This window comes from Copadichromis virginalis, linkage group LG7 (assembly GCF_057382275.1).
Source record: "Copadichromis virginalis isolate Kocher_CV1m ecotype Utaka linkage group LG7, C_Virginalis_male_GT1.1, whole genome shotgun sequence".
Classification (NCBI taxonomy): Eukaryota; Metazoa; Chordata; class Actinopteri; order Cichliformes; family Cichlidae; genus Copadichromis; species Copadichromis virginalis.
Genome location: NC_140624.1, coordinates 51,388,259 through 51,408,911, shown reverse-complemented (window position 1 = coordinate 51,408,911; position 20,653 = coordinate 51,388,259). Strand labels below are relative to the sequence as shown.

Genomic DNA, 20,653 nt, shown 5'->3' with positions numbered 1-20,653 from the left:
TTGCTTTTGTGCCAAAGGGGAGATGTTGACCATAATACAGAGGACCAGATTTGGCAAGAACCAAACAGCATATCAGCAAAAAAAAAACCCGGACACTAACTGTTAAGCATGGCCATGTGAGGGTGATGGTTGTTTAGCGGGTGATTTCAGGTCCTCCTATAAATGACTGAATCATGGGATGTACTTACTGGTAACCATAGCAAACAAGTCACAGTTGTGCAGTGTTTTTCTAACTGGACTTAATTGTACTTCCTGATCAGCAACCATAACTATTGCTCACTCTCCTGACCATATGTCCTCCGCAGATCTTCATTTTCTAGCTTTAACTGCCAGCTGCAGGTGCTGACTGTGTGGCATTTAGTAGTTCTTAGCAATCCATAAAAAGGACTTGTGCATCCCCCTCGTTTAGTAAATACAGAGTGGAAACGGAGAGCAGAAAAAAGACACATTAAGGCAACTTTAGCAAGAAAATGTACCTAGCTGCATTTATTATATTTAATCAAAATAAATAAACATTCAATATAACACGGACAAGACTCAGCTCTGTATGCCTGTAACAGAACAAACCTCGAAATAGTGCCTGTTTTTTTTTTTTTTTTTGTAAACATAACTTGTACGCAACGTACAAAAAATACTGCTCAAAAACGTACAAAACGCAGCAAACAAATATCAAGTATTGTGCAGTTTTCCCAAACACTGTACCAGCTGCTGACATCAGTCACTGCAAGGAAATTATTAGTGTGAAGCGCCAGAAGCGGCATTAAAAACGAACATCTCGCCAACATCCAGCCAGCGGTTATATGTGAGAGGCAAACAGCTCAGTGGCATAGACCAGTCAATTTTAGTTCAGTGATGTGAGCTAATCAGTGATCTCACAGGGCTCACATCGGAATATATGTTTATATATGTGTGCGATTATTTCCGTAGGCTGCCCTTTAATGCAGTGTTTAAATTGCTTCAGGTTTGAGATAAATACCAGTACAATTTCCCTTAAGGTAAAAACAACATTATTTTGTTTTCCACTGTAACAGCAGCACAAATACCCCCCCCCCCCCCCCCCCCGAAAAACATTTGCTTGGTTGTCAGAAGATTTAAAGCATAATCAAAAGAGTAAACGCATTCAGGGCCAAATGCAGAAGAACTGCAGTCTGCTCTCCCCTCCCCCTAACACAAAGACTGACGCACTTCTCCAAACACACTAAATAGAAAAGAAGACTACCACTTGCTAACATCCATTCCACACGGACATAAAAAAAGTCTGTTCGAAGCTCCCTCGTCATAAAAACACATACGAGTAGTAGAAGAGTCCTCTGTATGCGCAGCCTGGATTAATCACAGCAGTCGGGTACTTCTTTGCCAAGCTGGAACAGTAAATGTTACAAGACACTGTCAGGTTCATCCCTGCGTGTCTACACTTGCACTTGGTACCAGTAGATTCAGTAGTGGGGGTGCTACATAAAAAGAAGTGCCTAATTAAATGTAGGATATCCCCACAAATTAAAACCCTGCAGTGTGACATACAGAATAAAAAGCTAATACAACAGAATGCAATACTTTTGAATATCTGAACCCTCTAATGACATGACAGTCGTCTCCACGCTTATTGGGGCCTGCCCAACAGTAGCAGATGGGACCAGAAATGGTTACAAATGTCCCCCTTTCTCATTTTCTTCGTGCACTCCCTGGTCTCTTGACCTGCCACAGGTGATTGTGGATGGTCAGAGCGTCCACGCTGACCGACACAGTCTTGGCGGGGATGACAGTGAACTGCTTGCGGTCTGAGCTGTACTTGTAGAGCTTTTCGATCATCTTTCGGTTGATGGTGCGCGGTCCTGTGCCTGAAAACTTGATGATCTCCTCAGTGTCCGGAGAGTACGAGTAAATGGCGCGAAACTGGCACCCGCCGTCACGGAAGAGGATGATCAGGTGATTGGACTCGCACTTTTCTAGTTCCTGAGAATTTAAAACTGAATTTTTGAATGTGGTAAAAAGTTAAAAGTACTATGCAAAAGTCTTCAGCTTCCACTTATTTCTTTGTAGTCTGCTGAAAATAGCTGCAGTGATTTATTGAAATGTGCAAACATACATGGTAATATAGTCAATATTTGGTATGACCACCTGTTCCACTGTGTTTCACATATTGTTGCATGTCTTTCCTAACCTCCTCCATATATATTAACAACCATTTAAACATTGGGATGATTTTCAGATAAAGTTCATCTGTTGTATATAGTTTTTAAGGCCTACTACTTCTTCTTTTGTCCTCCACTTGTCCACTGCACACCATGCTGAGATAGAACTTTCCAGCTGATAGCTCTTTGGGAATCACCTTATTGTTGGAAAAATGAAATTATTTGCCCAACAAATTGTGTTATCTTTGACATTACATTAACATTAAACTAATCTAAAATTGTGAGCTTGCAATTTAAAACGGGTCCTTAGCTAAGTTGTCTCTTATGTTAGAAAGTCTGGCTTCTTGAAAGGAAAATAGAAAGGAAGGACGGGTGGCTCAAGACTTTTGCATAGTACTGTTTCAATAACACGTTAAAATGTTTTACTATGATATACACAAAGTTCCCAGACAGTTTCATAGGTATTACTGCTGTGTGTTCACTGACCTCAAGAACAACGCTCTTCTGCACTTCATTAACCTTTCCGGCCAGGCAGCAGTGGGCGATGGCATTGATGATGATTGGCTTGTTGGACTTGGAGCTCGGCTCCTTGAAGAGTTTGGGACCTATAGCATATGAACCAAACCAAGAAGATCAGTAAATGACATACAGGTCTCTAACCGTTTAAGGAGTGGTTTAGGTTATAATAGAAAACAGGCCTAACTCTTTTCTTGCTGAGTTACATGGGAATATCAATGCTTCTCTCATATTTTTAAAGCAATTATAAAGCTAGAATAAGGAGCCGATTAGCATAGCTTAGCATCAAAACTGAAGGAGGGAGTAGATGCAGTGGCAAACTGCTGTTCAAGCTTGTAGCAAAGTTTGTGAAGTCATGGCTTGAGGTCCAGTGGATATTACAATCTGTGCTTAAGGCTAAGCTAACTGTTTTGTTGGGCCTGGTTATACAGAAGAGCCATCAACCTTTTCACAGTTTCATTGACAAATAGCATAAAAACACATTTATCTAAATGTCTCTTTCATTAAGAATGTGACAAAATAGAAAATTTGTTTTGCACCAATCTTTAAAAATAAATGTTGGTTTTGTGATGATGGAAATAAATCTTTTTTTCAGCATTTCTATTCACCAGTATACTCATTCGAAGTAATGGAAGAGGCTATAGAGACGTTCTCCCAGTCCCGTTCCATGTTCCTGCTGGAGGCCCTGCTTAGGGGGAATGACTCCATAGAGCACACAGATCCAGCCCTAAAAAAATGCACCAAAATCAAATTAGTGCAAAGACAAACAACATGGACACAAATTTTCTCTGCTTTTATACAGCCAAACTCTCACCTGTTTGACTCTGCCCCTCCGGAGATAACGCTGTCTGCATCAGTTGCCAAAGAGAGCGTTGATCCTCGATGACTGCAGCTCAGATCGGCTGAAAATGGAGACAGAAGGATTTAGCATCAGCTACTTTCCTTAGCCAAGTGCTGTTTGCCCAGTTTTATGCCTGAACTACTGCACTTTCACAGCAATAATTAAAAAAAGAACAATGTAGTTAAAAAAAAGCACATGTAAGACCAAAGAGACACAATAAGCTGCACATAAAACAATAAAACAAGTGTATCAAAGCCAATCAGAAGTGTCTGCTCTGAAAAAAGACGGACTGATCTTCCTATTCTGAAATCCACTCCTATTTTTATCAGTCGTGTCCACATCATGCAGAGCAGCTTAAGAAGGTTCACCTCCCCTGCAGCCTGCTGCAGAGTCCTGGGCTTTGATCAACATGGAAACCTTCAGAGAATTACCTGCACGACACACACGCACACACACAGATACTCAGAGGACGACAACACGATCACATTTTTACTGCTTAAGTACTAGAGACACTCTTACGTGTAGCGGATCCTTTGGAGAGACCGCTGGACTCTTCACGGTGCAGCGATTTAGGCCTGTTCCTGCGGGCTTTGGTCCGTGGGCGAGGTTTGACCAGACCCTGCTCCTCCATCAGGGCTTGTTGCTTCCGCCGTAAGTATTCCTGCTTAATCAGCTCTCGCCGTGCCTTCTCTTCCTCCTTACGAATGCGATCCTCTTCAGCCTTTCGCCTTGAGCAAACAGAAGGAAAGTTAATACAGCGGCCAGATGCCCACCCACGCCTTGGACCACTCCTTATCATTTCTTAACATGTGATTTCATGTCCAAACTCACCGGGCCTCATCACGCTTGAGCTCGCTCTCAGCCTCCTGCTGAAGTTTGCGTAGTCTCGCCTCTTCGGCTTTGCGCTGCTGTTTGAGGAGGAAGGCAGCGCGACGTTTCGCCATTTCGTCCTCTGCCTTTTCATCATCCTGGAAGATTAAAGAAAAACCTCCAATATACCACATTGAAATTAAAACACAGTACAACAAAATGTGTAAACATCTTCATCTCACCTTGAAGAAGAAGCCCAACACGTTCTTCTGCTCGCCTTCTGCCACGCAGTCTGGGGCGTCTACAGTGCCATCCTCGAGTTGATCTTTGAGCTCTGACAAGTCGACTTCAATCAGCTGACCCTTGACTCTTGTGCTCTCCTCCCCACTGGCAACCTCCATCCTTGACCTGACAGCTGCGTCCTTCTCCTGCTCTCCATCCTGTGATGGAAATTGAGTCGTACTGGAGATAACTGGTGGGTCTGGTGATTTGAGTTTGTCTGAGAGGCGCCCTGTTCCCTCTCCTGTGCTGTCTTGGACCCTGAAGGTGGTGTTCCTCTGAAGGCTTCTCTCAGTCCTAGAGCTCTCAGCAGTACTCTCCACCTCCTCCCCTTCAGCACATTCTGGAAGTTGGATGTTTGATTTTTTGACACTCTTGCTGTTTTCTTTACTCTGTTTCAGCTCTGGGGCTTTGCTGCGCTGGCTGGAGCTAAGCTTGGGAGGACGACGAGTTGGTGCAGCACTGCCGGCACTGATATCTACAAAGTGAACTGCATAAGATCTGGAGTCTGAGGTAGAAGGTGTTTGTTGTGTTGGGTTTGTGTCAGGGGGTGTGCTTGGGCCTGACGGCACCAAGTCTGGAGGGGAGGCCACGCTCTGCTTCATGAGCAGGTTTTGCTGTAATGAGAGTTGCATCATCTGCTGCTGAATAGTACTAATAGCTTCATTGAGCAGCTCTATGGAACGGGAGCACTCATTTATATCAGGTTCAGCTCCGTTATCCTGGGAGAGAGCGTTTAATCTGTTGTCTGTGTTCATCGGTCCTTCCTCTCTTTGACCTCCCTTTGTTCGAACCTTTAGAGCATCAAGACAAGAATCATCTCTGCTGGTCTGGCTCTTTGATTTACTCCTGTCAGCAGATGTTAGCGCCAAGGATTCCTTGGAGTGTTTGAGGGGTAAAGGAAGAGTGTCGCTGCGCCCCCCACCCTTCTTAACAATGTTCAAGAAAGCAGCTTTCCCAAGCTTTAATCTCTGCCTGGCTGACACCGTCTCCATCTTTTTCTTCTGATATTCGATTGCGCGTCTCTGCTCTTCCAGTTGCATGTGAAGTTGCAGTAGCTCTGAAGGCACAACTGGAGAACTAAGTGCCGTATTCTTCCCCATCACAGTGCTCGGTTCTTTCCCCAGCAAACCCGAGGTGGAGTCATTCCTCAGTTGCCAGGGAGGGCAGGGGGTGACATCAGAGCCATCAGGTGTTGTCTTTTGGGAGCTGCTGGTACTTGAGTATCCGTCACGGAGACCAAGTTTGAGGAGCTTTCTCTCTGCAAAGCTGGTCATCTTGACACTGGCGCTGCCCGAAGCACTGCAGCTGCTCGCCCATGATATGGTACTAGGGCAAGGGCTAGAGCGCCCACTGCAATCTTCCTTATCCTCCCGCTCGCTTACCTTCATGTCTTCTCTGAGTTTGGCTGACTCTCCCTCTCCAAATTCTCCAAATTCAGCCGTGTCGTCCTCTTCTGGGCACTTTCCCCTCCCTCCCTTGACCTCCTCTTTCATCAGCTCCATCTGATCTTCTTCCTCTTCATCCTCCTCCAGGTCTGCGATGTCAGAGTCAGAATCGGGCCCTGCCTCTGGCATGCAATCTATGGAGAAAGAACTGTGCTGGTCTGGCTCATCTGACAAGTGAAGGAAAAAGCCTTCAGATTGCTTCTTTCCAGGCTGAGAGTCGACTGCTGAATCCTCGATCAGTTGCCTGAGAGAGCTAGGAACTGATTCCACCACTTGCGTGGGTGTACAGCTGCTGGGGGATTTCCTCTGTGAGGTCCGCGGGACACCGGCCGTTGCATTTCTTGCATTTCCCGTGCCTCTGCAGCGACTCTCACCGCTCTCCTCCTGCTTGTTCAGGCTGATGCTTTTCTCTTTGGCCATTTTAGGGATGGCAGGCAACAAAGGCTCCAGATAATAGCTGTCGCCTCGGCAGTCCAGAGTAAAAGGGCCCGCATCGAAACAGGAAGGACGAGAAGCATTACATACTTTTGAGGCAGGAGCTGCACTCTGCATTTCCAGCTCGTCCTGCTCCATGTTGCTCCCGATTCGATGTCTAGAAAATACAGAAGGATGGATAACGGCAACCAGTTCCTCCTCTTCTATTTCTTCTTCTTCATCCTCTATGCGCATGTGACTAAGCAGGCTTTGACCACTAAGTCTATGCTGAGACAGACCCGCACCCAGCATGTGTTTAGGAGTAATGCTCATTATGTTGGAGGCTAAGCTGTCTTTGCTAATGGAGCGAGCAAGACTGATACTGTCTGCATCATCCTCTGGGGCAAAATGCAGGGCATAGGATGCAGGCTGGGATAAAGGCCTGGATGAGATAATAGTACAGAAGGAGGAAAATGAGTTAGGTAAGCTGAACAAAAGAATTTGTCATACTGATAGATTCTGCAACATGAAACTGAATAAACCAATTACTGTATACCACTCACCTCGTCCTTCTCTCTGGCCAGGCCATTTTGGAGCCCTGATGTTGCGCATCTGGGCCTATCAGAGAGTTAGGCCTATGCCTTATATCTGCACAAAGAATACATGATCCATGTTAGGAAAAAATATATTTACTTCTTGACTTCAGGCAGAAACCTCAGCTCAGAACACAGATGATTTTTTTTTTTACCTGGAGTGGTCTCCTCAACCACTTTCTGTTGTCTCTGTCTCAGAGGCAGCACAGATGGGCTTGTGGAGCTTGATTTAGTGCTGCATGAGAGAGATAGAGAGAGAGATATATTAGCTGTGTAAATTATTATTGTATATCTATATCATTGTATAAATTAATAACCTCTTAATTTACTAAGTTTACATTGCTTAAATATTTAGTGCAGAGGCATTTAAAACACTACCGCAGAGACACAAAAGAGAGACACCGCACTCCGAATCATCCCACAGATCTTCATTTAGGAGAAGAGCCAAGATGATGCTTGTCTGGGTCCTGTGACCAAAGACCCAATCAAAAGCTAAACTGGGAAATATAAAAGCCAATCACTTTGCTTAAATGATCTGGTGCAATAAACCCAAGACCTCAATCGTGTCAGTAGTTTAGCCCTAATGTTGTATAATTTTGTATATGTGTAACTTTTAAAACATTAGTTAATTTTGTTTTGTTTTGTTTTTGATCTTAGGGAAAAGACAGCCAAACTCTTTTTTTCTGGACTAGTGACTCAATAGATGTTTTTTGTAATGATACCTGAGGTCAGGGCTTGTGGGCGTGGCCAGGGTGTCAGCAGAGTGCGATGATGTCAGGAAACTTCGTTTAGTGATGTTGGAGATGGGTACATAGGATCGAGAAGTTTTAGGCTGCAGCAGCAGTCTCACTGTGGAAATAGAAGAATGGCATGTTTTCACAACAGCCACTAACATTTCAGTAAATACAAATATATATATATATAGTCATCAAATCAATCTGTGTACATGTAGCGACTGTGCTTTTTGTGTTATTCAATCAAAACTGATGGATGAAGGCAGAAAGTGTGCCATACCATCTCTGATATCCTGAAGATCCCGGGGTTGAACAAAGTCTGGCTTCACAATCTCAAACCACCAAAACAGCTCGGCAATGAAGACCATCACATTATTCTGTAAGACATCAAAAACTGACGCTGTCAGGAAGAAAAGCAAGACATGACAAAAAAGCAGCATAGCACAGGATCAAGGCACACTGGGCTTTATATGTATTCTTTAGATTTAATCCATCGCTTAAAGCAATTCACTATCAGGTGTTGAGACTGAGGGCAAGAGGAGCAGGACCACAAGGACAAATCCATAAAACACGTCTTTTGTTGAGGTATAATAGTTAAGCAGTTAAATTTAACGTTACTTTTACTCAAAAATAAATGTACAGTGATTTTATTGTAACTATAAAAGTGTTTTATGTTTCCAAGCTCACCTTTAGTACCGGTGGGGAGTACAGCAGGTCTTCAGGCTTCAGATAGAAGCATTTGTTCAAATACTCGTTTGAAAACTCCATCAGTAGTTGGATATTGTAAACACTTTCACTGATAGAGGGAACCTCCTTCAGACAGATATCTGCACACAACAGGACAACGCTATCAGGCTTACTCTGTACTCTTAAACCTTTTAAATTCATAGATACTGCTCCTTTTGCTTCACAGTCGTATTGATCTTTTAATTCACCTCTTGGTAAAACTATCCTGACTTATATAACATTAGGATAAATTGACAGCTACAGTATGTGCTACACTTCTGGCTTGAATAGAGCTGTGTTACAGTACCTTCCAGTCTAACGAGTTCTGGGCAATAAAAGTGGATCACAGCCAGCAGAGCTGTGCCATCACACATGTCTTTCAACAGGTCGTCCAACAAGGGGAAGTGCTGGAGCGTTCGACCTGATAGGTGATCTCTGCGGTAACGCACCTACACACCAAGAGAAGGCCTAGGATTACACAGTGTGCACACATTTGTCTAATGAATCACTGAATCACACTCTCACTTGTCAGATAAACATAACATCTCACATGCTGTAAACTAATCTCTGCTTCTCTTCAGCACTAACTGGGGTCTAGGGCTTCTTGGTTGTGACATGTCATGTGGTGCATAATGTGTGTCTTCGCTGATACGAATCGGGAAGGGTGCTAATGATTCTCATATAAAATATTTAAGCTAAGCATAACACAGATAAGTATTGCGTGGATATGCAAGAGAAAAAGTCATAAACCGTACAATGAAGTAACGAAAGGGGTTAATGATGAATACTTTACCACACGAGAGAACTCCACAGGTTCCAGTAAGCAATGAGCCAGAGCATGCAATATATCAGGCTAGTGAGGTCAGAAAGAAATGATATTGGGAGGAAGTTAATGGTGAAATAAAAGAAGCCATGAGCCATTCTAACACTGGGTGGATAAATGGATGGTTTGGGAGGAGGAAGTTGAGGACTGAATGAGCTCAGCTGAATATTAAAGGATGTAAAAAAGGATTTGAAAATAAAAGCAAACGAGCATGGTGATGTTCCTTCCTTTGCCAGTAAGGGCCACTGTGTCATCTTCCTTATACAATTTACTGCATTTATATAACACCCATAAATATATTCCCTTTTTCCTTCATCCTGTTAGTCTAGTTTTTTCCCAGCTTTCCATTACGCTGCCACATCTGATGCACACACATACACAACCTCACACACCTCCAGTTGACACATTGACATTCACACAGGTGATTGCAAGCAGTGGCACTTACAGGTACAAGCTTCCAGTACCATTTGGAGGGAGACTAGTATCCAAGAGGCACACGAGGGAGTTAATTTGGGAGGGAGACACAAAGAGGAAGAGCAACAGACAAGTAAAGGGTCAGACACAGCCAGAAGGAATCGAATCTTCTCCTGATTGGAAGGAGGCAGATCTGGTCTTAAAGATAACCGGAAAGGGTTCGAATGAAAGCATCAGCAATATCTATTTATTCAGGAATCAGGGGGGAACAACTGAAATGAGACATAGCTCAAAAGACACACTGTGCTACTAATGATGCAGCTAGTTAATGCAAGCGTCAATCCAGCGGCAACTGTCTGCACATCTGTTGATACGTTAAAACACTAACTACCAAAAGCTTACTCAGCACAAACTTAATGATGACAGACACAATTTGAAAAAAAAATCCCTATGTTAAAAATATAATACATTAAAAACTGGTTCCCCACAAAGAATCCCACAGCTTAATTATCCTAAAGCCCTCAAATAATAGGGACAGTAGTTTAAAAATATAAAGCATGATATATATATCCTTTAAGCATGAGGTGCAAACACACACAAATAAAAATGTTTGAATATCTGATCACAGGTTTGCAAGACAATGTCAGTAGAAGACAGAACTGATTACTTGACAATTAATATGTATTTTAAGGACAAGATGCACACATGTAGGACATTAGACAAAGGCAAAAAACATCACTTAAGACAGACTCTTTTCAAGACAGGGGAAGCTACATTCTCTGAACACTTTGTTATGTGCACGTTGCTCATACTCAGACTCCCTTTTGCCTTCAGCACTCCCTTCACTCTATGTAGAACAGGGAAACATCCATCAGAGATTTTAGTCCATATTTACATGTTAATATCATGCACTTGCTGCCTGCTGCACATCCATGATGTAATAGATCAGCAATAATGCTGAGGTGGCGTTTAAACTACTTCTGAATGTCATAGCAGAAAAATAAGGCTCATCAGACCAGGCAATCTACTATTGTTCAATTCTGATGTGCCTGTTTGAATTATAACTTCCATTTCCTGGTCTTAGCTGACAGGACTGGCACCCGGTGTGGTCTTATGCTGCTGTAGCTCATCTGCAAGGGTGTTTGCACCCTACTCTCTGCATTCAGAAACACTCATCTGCATACTTTGGTTGTAAGGAGTGGTTATTGGAGTTACTGCTGCAATCATATCAAATGCAAGCAGTCTGGCTTTTCCCCAAGCAACAGAACATGTGCACCAAACAAAGTAGCCAGTGAGTGTATTTTTCTGAAACTTGTTTTTAAAGGGTGCTATATACATAAAGTTATTATTGTTGTTATTATATTATCATTACCTTCTGGTGACTCGGTGAGTCAAGAAGATGTTGCTTCATTTTACACTCTTTTTCTGTGATCTCCCTCAACTTTATGTTCACCTAAAACACCAAAGAATACAGCAGGTTAGCACAGACAGACGAACACACAAATCCAACTGTCATAACAATAACACTGTTTAATTGTTGCCTTGTTGATCCAAAACAGCATCGCATCTTCCAGGTCATAAGGAAGCTCCTTTGAGGCACTGAAGGTTGAAAAGCGCTTGACACTGGACACCACCTTCTCTATGCTGATCATCTCCACCGTATAGGCCGTCATCAGGGAATCAATGAGGTGGATGTGTGCGCTCTGGGAGAACAGATAAAGAGCTATCTTTGAATCCATCATTAGATACATAGCGTTTGAGAAGCCTTAGGCGGAAATGACTTTTCCTGCCCCCTACTGTGACAACATTCATGAAGTCTTTCTATGTATTAAATATTTGGGAATCACAGATTCACTTTAGTATAGTAGTAATGGTATAATGGTAATGGTACAATATTGTTTTTATATAATAATCATTCCCTTTTATGTGTTGTTTTTGCATTTAGAGCACATTTTCAGGATTATGGAAATCATCAAGAGAAAATTGAAAATTCATGAAAAACTTTTTGATCCATTTTGCCTGATGAATAATTCTGTTACATTGGTGCATTATTTATTCCAACACTACTAGCTCACATTTGGCTCTGGAAAGTCAGATTAGCTTGTTAACAGATGGTAAGTGTGGGTTGCCAGGTTACTGGGTTATACTATTACAGAGGAATACTAACCACAATGGGAAAAAAAACAAAGAGATTTTTGGGGAGGTGTGTAAATCAGTGAAATGAAAGCAAATTAAATATTTGTTATTTTGTCACTGTTACAACTGCTACACATGAATCACAGAATCTGGCTTTGGGACGTTGCCGAAATGTGACTCATCTTTCAGAAAACTGAGTCTGCTTTTTCTGACAATCTAGAAAGACACATTTTACCATTTTGATGGGAGAAGCGCTGAGATCCAGATCTGAAACTGGCGCGTTGTCGGTCTCCAGGACATAGATGCCTTTTCTCGACAGAGCCTGGATGACAGACTGGTGGTTTTGGAGTGAGCTGGCCTGCTCGGCGTGAAGGATGAGCCCGCACACACGACAGTAGAGCTCTCCAGACTGCAGCATGCGGATGATGGGGGGTTTGATGTGTTCCTGCTCATACTGGTCTGTGTAGAAGGGGTCCCGCAGGTCTGCAGGAACATGATCTGGGGGAAGGATTGATGGCAAACAAAATGCTTTCAAAATGAGAGCCACAATGTGAGCAGCAAGTTTTTTTTACCTATCAAAGTTGTATAAAGGTACAAATCACACTTTACAACCACACACACAAACTATTTTTATACAACACGTGTCCAACCAATGCCTTGCTGTGTTATGTAACAGAGAAGCTCCTAGTACACAGGCTTTAAAGGGTATTAGACCGTCTAAGAAGAAACCAGTGCATGAGGAGAGCACTCAAAGTCAGTGGTTAAACAGCACTTGGGCCTGAAGCCCTAAGCCACTTAGCCAACGGGGACTTAGTGGTGATAGTTAAGCTAATGGTGTCGTCCAAGCCAGCCTAGCACTCTCCAGCTCCTGCTCATGCACATGGACATGCCAAAGCTATTTTTATGTCTTGGACATGTTAATCCAGGAGTTAAGGCCCGAAGCATTCACGAAATTTCTGTGTGTTGGAACTCTGTTGTTTCTTGTCACCCCCCCCCCCCCCCCCCAAAAAAAAACAAAAACAAAAAAAACCCTCAAAGCCATCTGATAATGAATATTATAAGCATGCAAGCTAATGTAAAACTGACCTGAACTTGTAGTGGATTTAGTATTTTAGTAGTTCTGTCCATCATAGAGGGGTATGAGTGGGTGTGTACTGCTCTAAACAAAGTGTATAACTGTATAATTTATTTCTGTGATAAATCAGTAAATGGGTAGCAGGCACAGTGGTATCTATTTTACAATAAAAACCAGAAGGTGCTTAGTGTAGGTTAACGTAAAAGTGGATGGAGGGGGAAGCAGTAAATCTGTGTCTACAGCACCTCTTAGCTCAGCTATTACTACATTACATCTTGTTTGAATAACCACAGAAATGAAGGAATGTTGGCAAGCAAATGATGAGGTCTCTAGGAGACTCTAGCTCTTTTTTTTAACTTTGAAGAGCTAGGTTTGTTTGTTTGCTTCTGTGCACAGTCTTTTTGCAAGGATAAGCTAACTGCTTCTGGCTCCAGCTTCAGAGATGGTGTGCATACAAGAGAATAATATTGATCTTTGCATCTAACTCAGCAGAAAATGAACAAGTGTATCGCTCCAAAATGTCAAATTATCTCTCTGACAGTACAGCAAACCTCGTAGCCAGATAGAGCTTCCTTGCACATCTTTGTCTTGTTAAAATATTGTAATGTCCGCATACACAGATATGCCTAAAATGCACTGCTTTTAACTGCCATTATCTATGGTTTCTCTATCAAATGATTGGTTTGGACTAGCAGTTACACCCTGCCAGGCTTCTTGAGGGACTGTTTGTTTCTAAGTCAAACATCTCCAGAACTGAGCGATGACAGTGATGAATAAAAGTGTGAGAAGAGAAGATAAGCAGCTATACTTGCATCAGTTAACAAAAGCATGTGTTCTCGTTTTGCTTCACATTAGGGATGATGCTGACTGTGATGTAACAGACAAACATCCATCAGTGGAAAACGCACACACAGCAGGCTCGGTACTACATCTGACTGCGAAGACCTCAGCTGTGTCTTTTACGACAGACTGCTTGCTTGTCATGGTCCACATACAGGATCTATTGCACGCTTCGCTGATGTAGCGCTGCCATATGTGAATGAGAATTCTAGATCATGTGAGAAAACACACCCCTGCATGTCTGAGCTCCTCTGTTTTGTTTTCCTCTTACAAATACCCCCACTTCCTCACTCTTAGCTGTCCCAGAATGGTTCCTCTTCCTCCCTGGTTGCTGTGGTGATGGAGAGGCCGGAGGCGGGGGCTGGGATGCTGTCCCGGCTCCTGCTCAGTGAATTGATTCACGGACCTTGACATCAGGAGATGTGTGCATGTGTATGTGTGTGTGCAGCAATAAATTTGAAAGGAGAGGTTCTCCTCCATAATTCTAGTAGTTAATACTGCTTAGATATTTATCGTCTATCTGATCCAGGACTTAAACCCAGCCCAGTGTGCATGTATGAGTCTTTGTTCTTATTCTTTCAAGCACAAAGGTCAGACTGACCAGCAGAAATCCTGCTGACAGTTAAGGCAGAGCTATCAGACTCCGGGCTCTGCAGGGGTATGCAACATTTCTCTCCAATAAGACGGCTCAATGAACAGTCCTCCTGAAGACAGCATGTTGGGCAAACATAGCCTGTAAGTCAATAAGCCAATCCCACCTGAAAGCATGGCAAAGCAGACAGAACTGAAAAGGTGGGCACCAATTTTCCAGATCCTTTATTCTAATTGTACGCATTTATTATTGTGCATGAGAGATCACTAATACAGCCATCCATCCATGTATCATTTTCTAACTGCTTATCCAACTGAAATCACAGGGGAGCTGGAGTCTATCCCAACTGACACTGGGCAAAGGGTAGGATACACCCTGAACAGGTGGCCAGTCCATCCCAGAGTGAACAGCACAGGCAACCATTCTTGCTACCATCCAAGTATAAAGCCAATACAGATATGCCAAGTAACCAAACAACAACACAAACAAAAACAAAACTTTGCTTCTGGAAAACAGAGCACTTATAGAAAACCCATGTAGGCTTACTGAGGGCAAACAAACTGAGAGCAAGACCTCAGCAAGTTCGAACCTGAAACCCTCAAGCTGAAAGGTGATAGCACTAACTGCACCCCAGGAGAATCTCAGCACTTCCACATCTACCTAAATATCCAACTATTCCAGTATCGGTTCATTCAAACGGCATTCAGTTTCCATTTCAAAACTATTTTTTTTATCAAGTAAAGCACAGAACAAAAAATCTATGGACTGTACTGATCTGTACAGTAGGTGACAGAGCACTTAAGCATTATGTGGGAGAAAATATAAAAGCAATATCCCTGACCTTTAGAGCCCACTATTGTACAAATTATACAACATAAGACTGTTGACTCCAACTGTTAAAAGCTATTAAAACTGTACATAAAAAGTAATTATGTAGTTTGAAAGCGACACACTTTTACTATCCGTTTATCTGTTTCTTCTTTGAAACTGTTTCCAGTGCAGGAACGTTCAGTGTTTCTCCACAGGCCATTAATAAACATGTCATGAGTCTAAACAAACGGGCTGTGTTGTTCAGAGACACAGGCCTTCAGGTCCAATCCCATTAAACACTTAATCATGTGACTGCTGTGCTGACTTTCACAACAGACAACACGGTCCTCCCGGCACTGCTGTGTCGGTGTGTTCGTCAGTTTGCACTCTAATAGGAGTTCTGATAGTGTGGTTCTGTCTTCCACACTTATCTCTTCTCTCCAGATGAACATTTTTTTTAAAGCTGCACGATACCCGAGTATTGCTAAGCGCCCAGCTGTTTATGACCACAGCATACCCATCTTCTGATGGTTGCTTCCAGAAGACACTTGTTCTTAAACATAACAATAAGCTCACTTTACTCAAATGGCCTCCGCAGTCGCTAGATCTCAATCTAATAGAGCGCCTTTGGGATGTGGTGGAACAGGAGATTCACATCATGGACGTGCTGCTGGCAAAGCAATTGCATGATGCCAATATTAACCAAAATCTGAGAAATGTTTGTTGAATCTATGCTATAAAGAAATAAGACAGAAGGCAAAACGAGGTCCAACAACAATCAGGTATATCTATTGAAGTGTTCAATTTATCATTTAAGTATTTCTTTAAAGGAAAAGTGCCAAACATTTACCACTTCCTGCTTAATTATGGTCTCAGTTGCTTCTTTGTCGAAGTGATAATTGCTAGCTGCACACCACATTAAGCTAAGCAGGAACAAAAACTGACTGTCATGATAAGCGCCACATGACAGCTGCGAATAAATGGCGGCGACAATCTAGCTCATCATTTCCCTACTACCTAAATAGTTGTGATAGCTTAATAAACTGAGGAGTCCCATGTCATATAGTATTGGTATAATCCTCATAGACTTTTATATCAATGCCTGCATAAAACAGGACACCAGAGTCCCTGGCACACATCAGGAAGAGCCAATGAGATTAAGGGAAGCAGGAAGCTTTCTGAGATAATGGTAATGGTTTGGTGTTTATTATGGACATCTTATCTCTGCCCCGAACAAACACCAAGCTCTAGTCTACACAACGAAAGCATACAATATTTTGCGCATTCATGGTAAAACACTAAAATGCTCCTTCTGTTTATGTGAGATTGCTCATGCTGACATGACTGATGGAAGATGACAGTTATATTGTCATCTGAAAGATACAGTAATTCCCAGTGTGTAGATTGGAGCAGAATTTAGCATTCGGCTTCATTTCTATGGTATTATAAGCCCTGCATTTTCAGTTTTAGTTCCCATGTCAGCGTCAATTCCCTGAGTCATCTACAGGAATGGATACACTTTAATTGCAGGCACTCCAACTGCTTGACTCATAAAGTGGATATGAGAACAATGAGTTTTCCGTTCCTAAATGACTGCCTCCGGATCAACTTCCAAATACATTATTGTTACTGATAAAACAAAAACTGAGACTTGCAGAGCACAGCTGACCTCCTGATCACATTCCTGATAGATCTGCTAGTGTGTGGCATAAAAACCCACATTCAAAGAGTGATTTCCAGACATTTGCAGTACTTACAGCCTGCCTATGTAGAGCAATCATTTTTAATATTTTAACAGACCTCATCAGAGCTGACAAAGCCAGTGACCTGTGCATGAAAGACTCATCACGAGATGTCAGCCCAAGGATTCACTCGCAGGAATGACGCTCTGGAGTGCTGCTATGTTGTCGCGGTATGAAAAGTTAATTCTCATAAAATACATTTGCAATTGTTGTGGTCGAAAATCAACACTCAAAAAATAGGATAGTGGATTTCCAAGTAGACTGAAGTCTCAATCTGCATAAACAAAGGACTAGTAACTGGAAACTTGAAACCTAACGTCAACATATCCTGATGTTTTCAGTTATTCTGACTGTTTAATAACACAGTTAGAAATCAATAATGTTTAAACTGAAAAGGTCACAAATTTCATTTTATTAAAATTGTCATTTGTGTCATAGTAGCATCTGTATAACTACACACAACTCAGATGTGATTCTAGACATGGACCTTTTGTAGGGTATATACCTTTCTCTCTTTCTACTACTAGGACAAAATGCACAATAAAATATTCATCCATATAAAAAGATATGAATCCTCTTGCATTCTTGACATCCAAGAAGGTCTCAGCAGCACAAGAGAAAGTCTTACCTGTGCCATAGGCTTTGGCAAACAACCAGCGGAGATTTGCGTCTATTTTGGCTCTTGCACAGTCGTACAGCTCCAGCGGTACAACCTGAGCCTCCATGACCCCTCCTCCTCCACCACCACCAGCACCATCATCATTTGCTGTTGCTGCCGCTGCTCTCCTCCAAGTGCTGTCCCTGCCAGCACTCACCTCCACATCCATCCTGAACATAGAGACACACGGGTATTACTTCTTCTCATGAAGCCAACACCATTACATCATCGATTTCAGGACAACAACCGGGGCCCTGCTCACTGACAGCACCGGCTCCGTTAACATGAAATTCACAAAGACTCACCTCGTCTGACCTGCAGGTGCTGTAGTCGCCTCTGCTGTCAGTCAGCACGACCATTCATATGAGCCCAAAACACCTTCTATATGTATGCTGTTGGCTATTTATCTAATTATCAGCTAATAATGTCTTAGACTGAAGTAACTATAGGGCACTTCCGGGCATAAATGATAGCTCTGTGTTCTTTTAGAATTAGCTTCAAAAATGAAACCAAAAAGAATTTTTTTTTAGTAAATGACAGCTGGTTCTTGTGAGTCCAGTTGAACAGAACGACCCAATATTAACCTAGCACCGCTATGTCCACTGTATCAGTGGCAGGTTAGCTAGCGTTGCAACATTTAACAGCAATAACATAACATGTAGCAAAGACTCACCTCTAAGAGCACATTAGGATCCTCTCCGAAGCTTTGTATTTGAGATGGATGTATTGTTAAAACGCCGACATGCTGGCCTGGCTTCAGCTAACGTTGAAATAACAGACTCCTCCCTGCCCAGCGACACAAATCTCCGGCCTCTCAGGATAAAGCTTCGCCTGGTGGCTGATGGTCGTTAATCCAATAATTATAATAATAACAGTAATAATAAAAATTCCGATTGGCAACCACCACAGAAGTCTGCTTTCGATGGAATCATTAATCTCAAATAGCTGGCTCTTTCATACTGAGGCTGTCATCGTCTCTGACGGAGGACTGGCGATTCTAACGGTGCACGAGCAACCCTGTTGTAGGAGCCTGTCTCTATGGGGACGGGTGTTACCGCCAGTTACATATAGCCACCTGGTGAGGGCGCTGCAGCGCTATTTAAAAAAAAAAACAGCTGTGAAGATTAATAAAAGATAAGAAAAAAAAATCAGGAACAAATTAACGTAATAAAAAAGTAAAGCCTAAAACATAAGATTGTTGCATTAGGCAATCATTTAGAACTAAATAATTTATACCAAAAGTTAAAACTAATAAGACTGGATATAATTAATAAAGCAATTATTTGCTTGATTTAATTTCCTATTGGATATTGTTGTAATATTTGTTTTAAACAGACAAAAAAGTTCATAACTACAAGTAATGTTATTTATTGTTTTATTTATTTATTATATCCACTGTAGAAATGAGCACGTGTGAGAGTCAGCACACAGAGCTCGGTGACTTATAAGGCACAGTAAAACGGTAGAGATGGCAGCCATCCCAAACTCATAGAACAGGGAAAGCAGTGAATGTGATCTTGTGCAGGATCACCATGCACAGAATGAAATTGATGCTTATCTCTCTCGTCCATAAAACATTGTATTTTAAACATTTATTTTTGCTGTGGATAAAAAGCTGTTTATTCTAAAATATATTTTGTACGAAACGAAATGTTTTTCTTTAATTGCTGTTTTTACCTAAAATGGTACAAAGAGGTATATGAAAAATCGACAATCACTGCATTTGGTGGCTCACACATCAGTTTTCACCGTCATCATGTAAAAACAGTGAAAGAAGAACCCTCTGCCTAGGTGAACCCAGATTAAGGTGTAATATTCTTATTTTTCCACGCAGGGGAGTGGGTCTGAAACTTCACACAGTCAGCGAGTGAAGCCAGCCTCCAATAATCAAAGTGATTAAATGTGGCTTTGTCACAAGTGTGCTGCTTTTCATTGAGGAATACATCCAGGAGGGGGCGGTATTGGTCAATTTATATGTCTAAAACAATTTAATTGTAAATTCACGGCAAAAAAAAGTAAGTAGCCATAAATGTGGTTACATTGGACGAATGCTGGATAATGGTGTGAAAATGACAAAGATATAAATCAAACAATCAAAAATAAAGCATTTTTAAGTGTAAGTACTTATGTTAGGATATCACATTTTATAAGATGTTTTAGGTGAAAAAAGGGACGGGGGGCTCAGACACTTTATTACGTATACGTGTTCAGCTGATTCAGATATCTAAGCAGTCTATTACATAGTGGCAACTGAACTTGAAACTGAGAATCAGAATGTGAGTGGCTATGAACATACTTCGGTTGGGTTGTGGGTGTAAAATGGACAGGTATTTCTTGGTATTTCAGAATCTGTTGATCTTGTTAGATTTTTCCACAAAACCATCTTTAGGGCAACTGCAGCTGTGTGATGCTATCATGTCAATATGAACCAAACTCTCTGTAGAATGCTTCTTGCACCTTTTTGAATCTGTGCCATGAAAATTTAATGCAATTATAAAAGTAAAAAGTGGACGAGCCCGTGTTACAAATAGCGGGCTGTGAGTGTGCAAAACGTGTACACTCAGTGGCTCAGATAAAAATTAAACATGTTCTATCTGACTCAGAATGGTTCACATACAGCAAAGGAATGAAATATTGTACTTTAGGTTTATCTTTAGTTTAATTAAGCTTAAGCAAACATAGTGCCAGTTAGCAAAATTATGTACTTAAAAAAAGTATTGCATTATAATGTGACAGCACTGTTGGTACTGGCCTAAACCTGTCTGGTAGGCACCAGGAAGAAAAACTGTCAGCTCTGTACATGCACCATATTGTTATAAGTCCACTGAAACTTGAAGAGATGTAAATAATGACATGATTCCTTTGTGGCATACTTTCAAATCAGCTATAATCTTCAGCAGATTAGCTAGCAAGCCCACTGCATGAATAGCGATAGTAGCAAACACACATTTATTCTTATCTAGTTCAGTTAACATCATGTTTCACACAAATGTTTATCAGCAACCCTAGCAGGCATTTTCTTTTTCAGAAAATAAAGTAAAATTCAGAAAGACACACATTTTAAAGTTTA

General features: G+C 41.8%; 1 protein-coding gene across 4 annotated transcripts; it reads right to left on the bottom strand.

The window, feature by feature from the left end:
* Positions 1–1,554: 1,554 nt before the first annotated feature.
* camsap1a (calmodulin regulated spectrin-associated protein 1a) lies at positions 1,555–18,617 on the bottom strand. Of its 4 annotated transcripts, XM_085464063.1 has the most exons (20): positions 18,257–18,617; positions 17,554–17,753; positions 12,102–12,364; positions 11,272–11,433; positions 11,103–11,183; positions 9,762–9,794; positions 8,801–8,942; positions 8,455–8,594; positions 8,048–8,144; positions 7,756–7,882; positions 7,189–7,268; positions 7,004–7,088; positions 4,542–6,882; positions 4,321–4,457; positions 4,009–4,217; positions 3,858–3,920; positions 3,463–3,550; positions 3,257–3,375; positions 2,619–2,737; positions 1,555–1,953 (listed from the first exon to the last, which is right to left on the bottom strand). In XM_085464063.1, the coding sequence occupies exons 2-20, from the start codon at positions 17,750–17,752 to the stop codon at positions 1,663–1,665; spliced, it is 4,776 nt and encodes a 1,591-aa protein (XP_085320189.1). In that variant the 5' UTR covers position 17,753; positions 18,257–18,617; the 3' UTR covers positions 1,555–1,662. The 4 variants fall into 4 exon arrangements, with proteins under 4 accessions (XP_085320189.1, XP_085320191.1, XP_085320190.1 ...); XM_085464065.1 differs by lacking the exon at positions 3,858–3,920; XM_085464064.1 differs by lacking the exon at positions 9,762–9,794.
* Positions 18,618–20,653: the final 2,036 nt, after the last annotated feature.

What these genes read in the sequence shown, in the direction of transcription:
- camsap1a (XM_085464063.1), bottom strand. Translation starts at nt 17,752, where the DNA reads ATGGATGTGGAGGTGAGTGCTGGCAGGGACAGCACTTGGAGGAGAGCA. An exon ending in TGCTGTTTTGGATCAACAAG is followed by an intron (nt 11,184 to 11,271) that starts GCAACAATTAAA and finishes TTGGTGTTTTAG; the next exon opens with GTGAACATAAAGTTGAGGGA. An exon ending in TGGCCAGAGAGAAGGACGAG is followed by an intron (nt 6,883 to 7,003) that starts GTGAGTGGTATA and finishes TATCTCATCCAG; the next exon opens with GCCTTTATCCCAGCCTGCAT.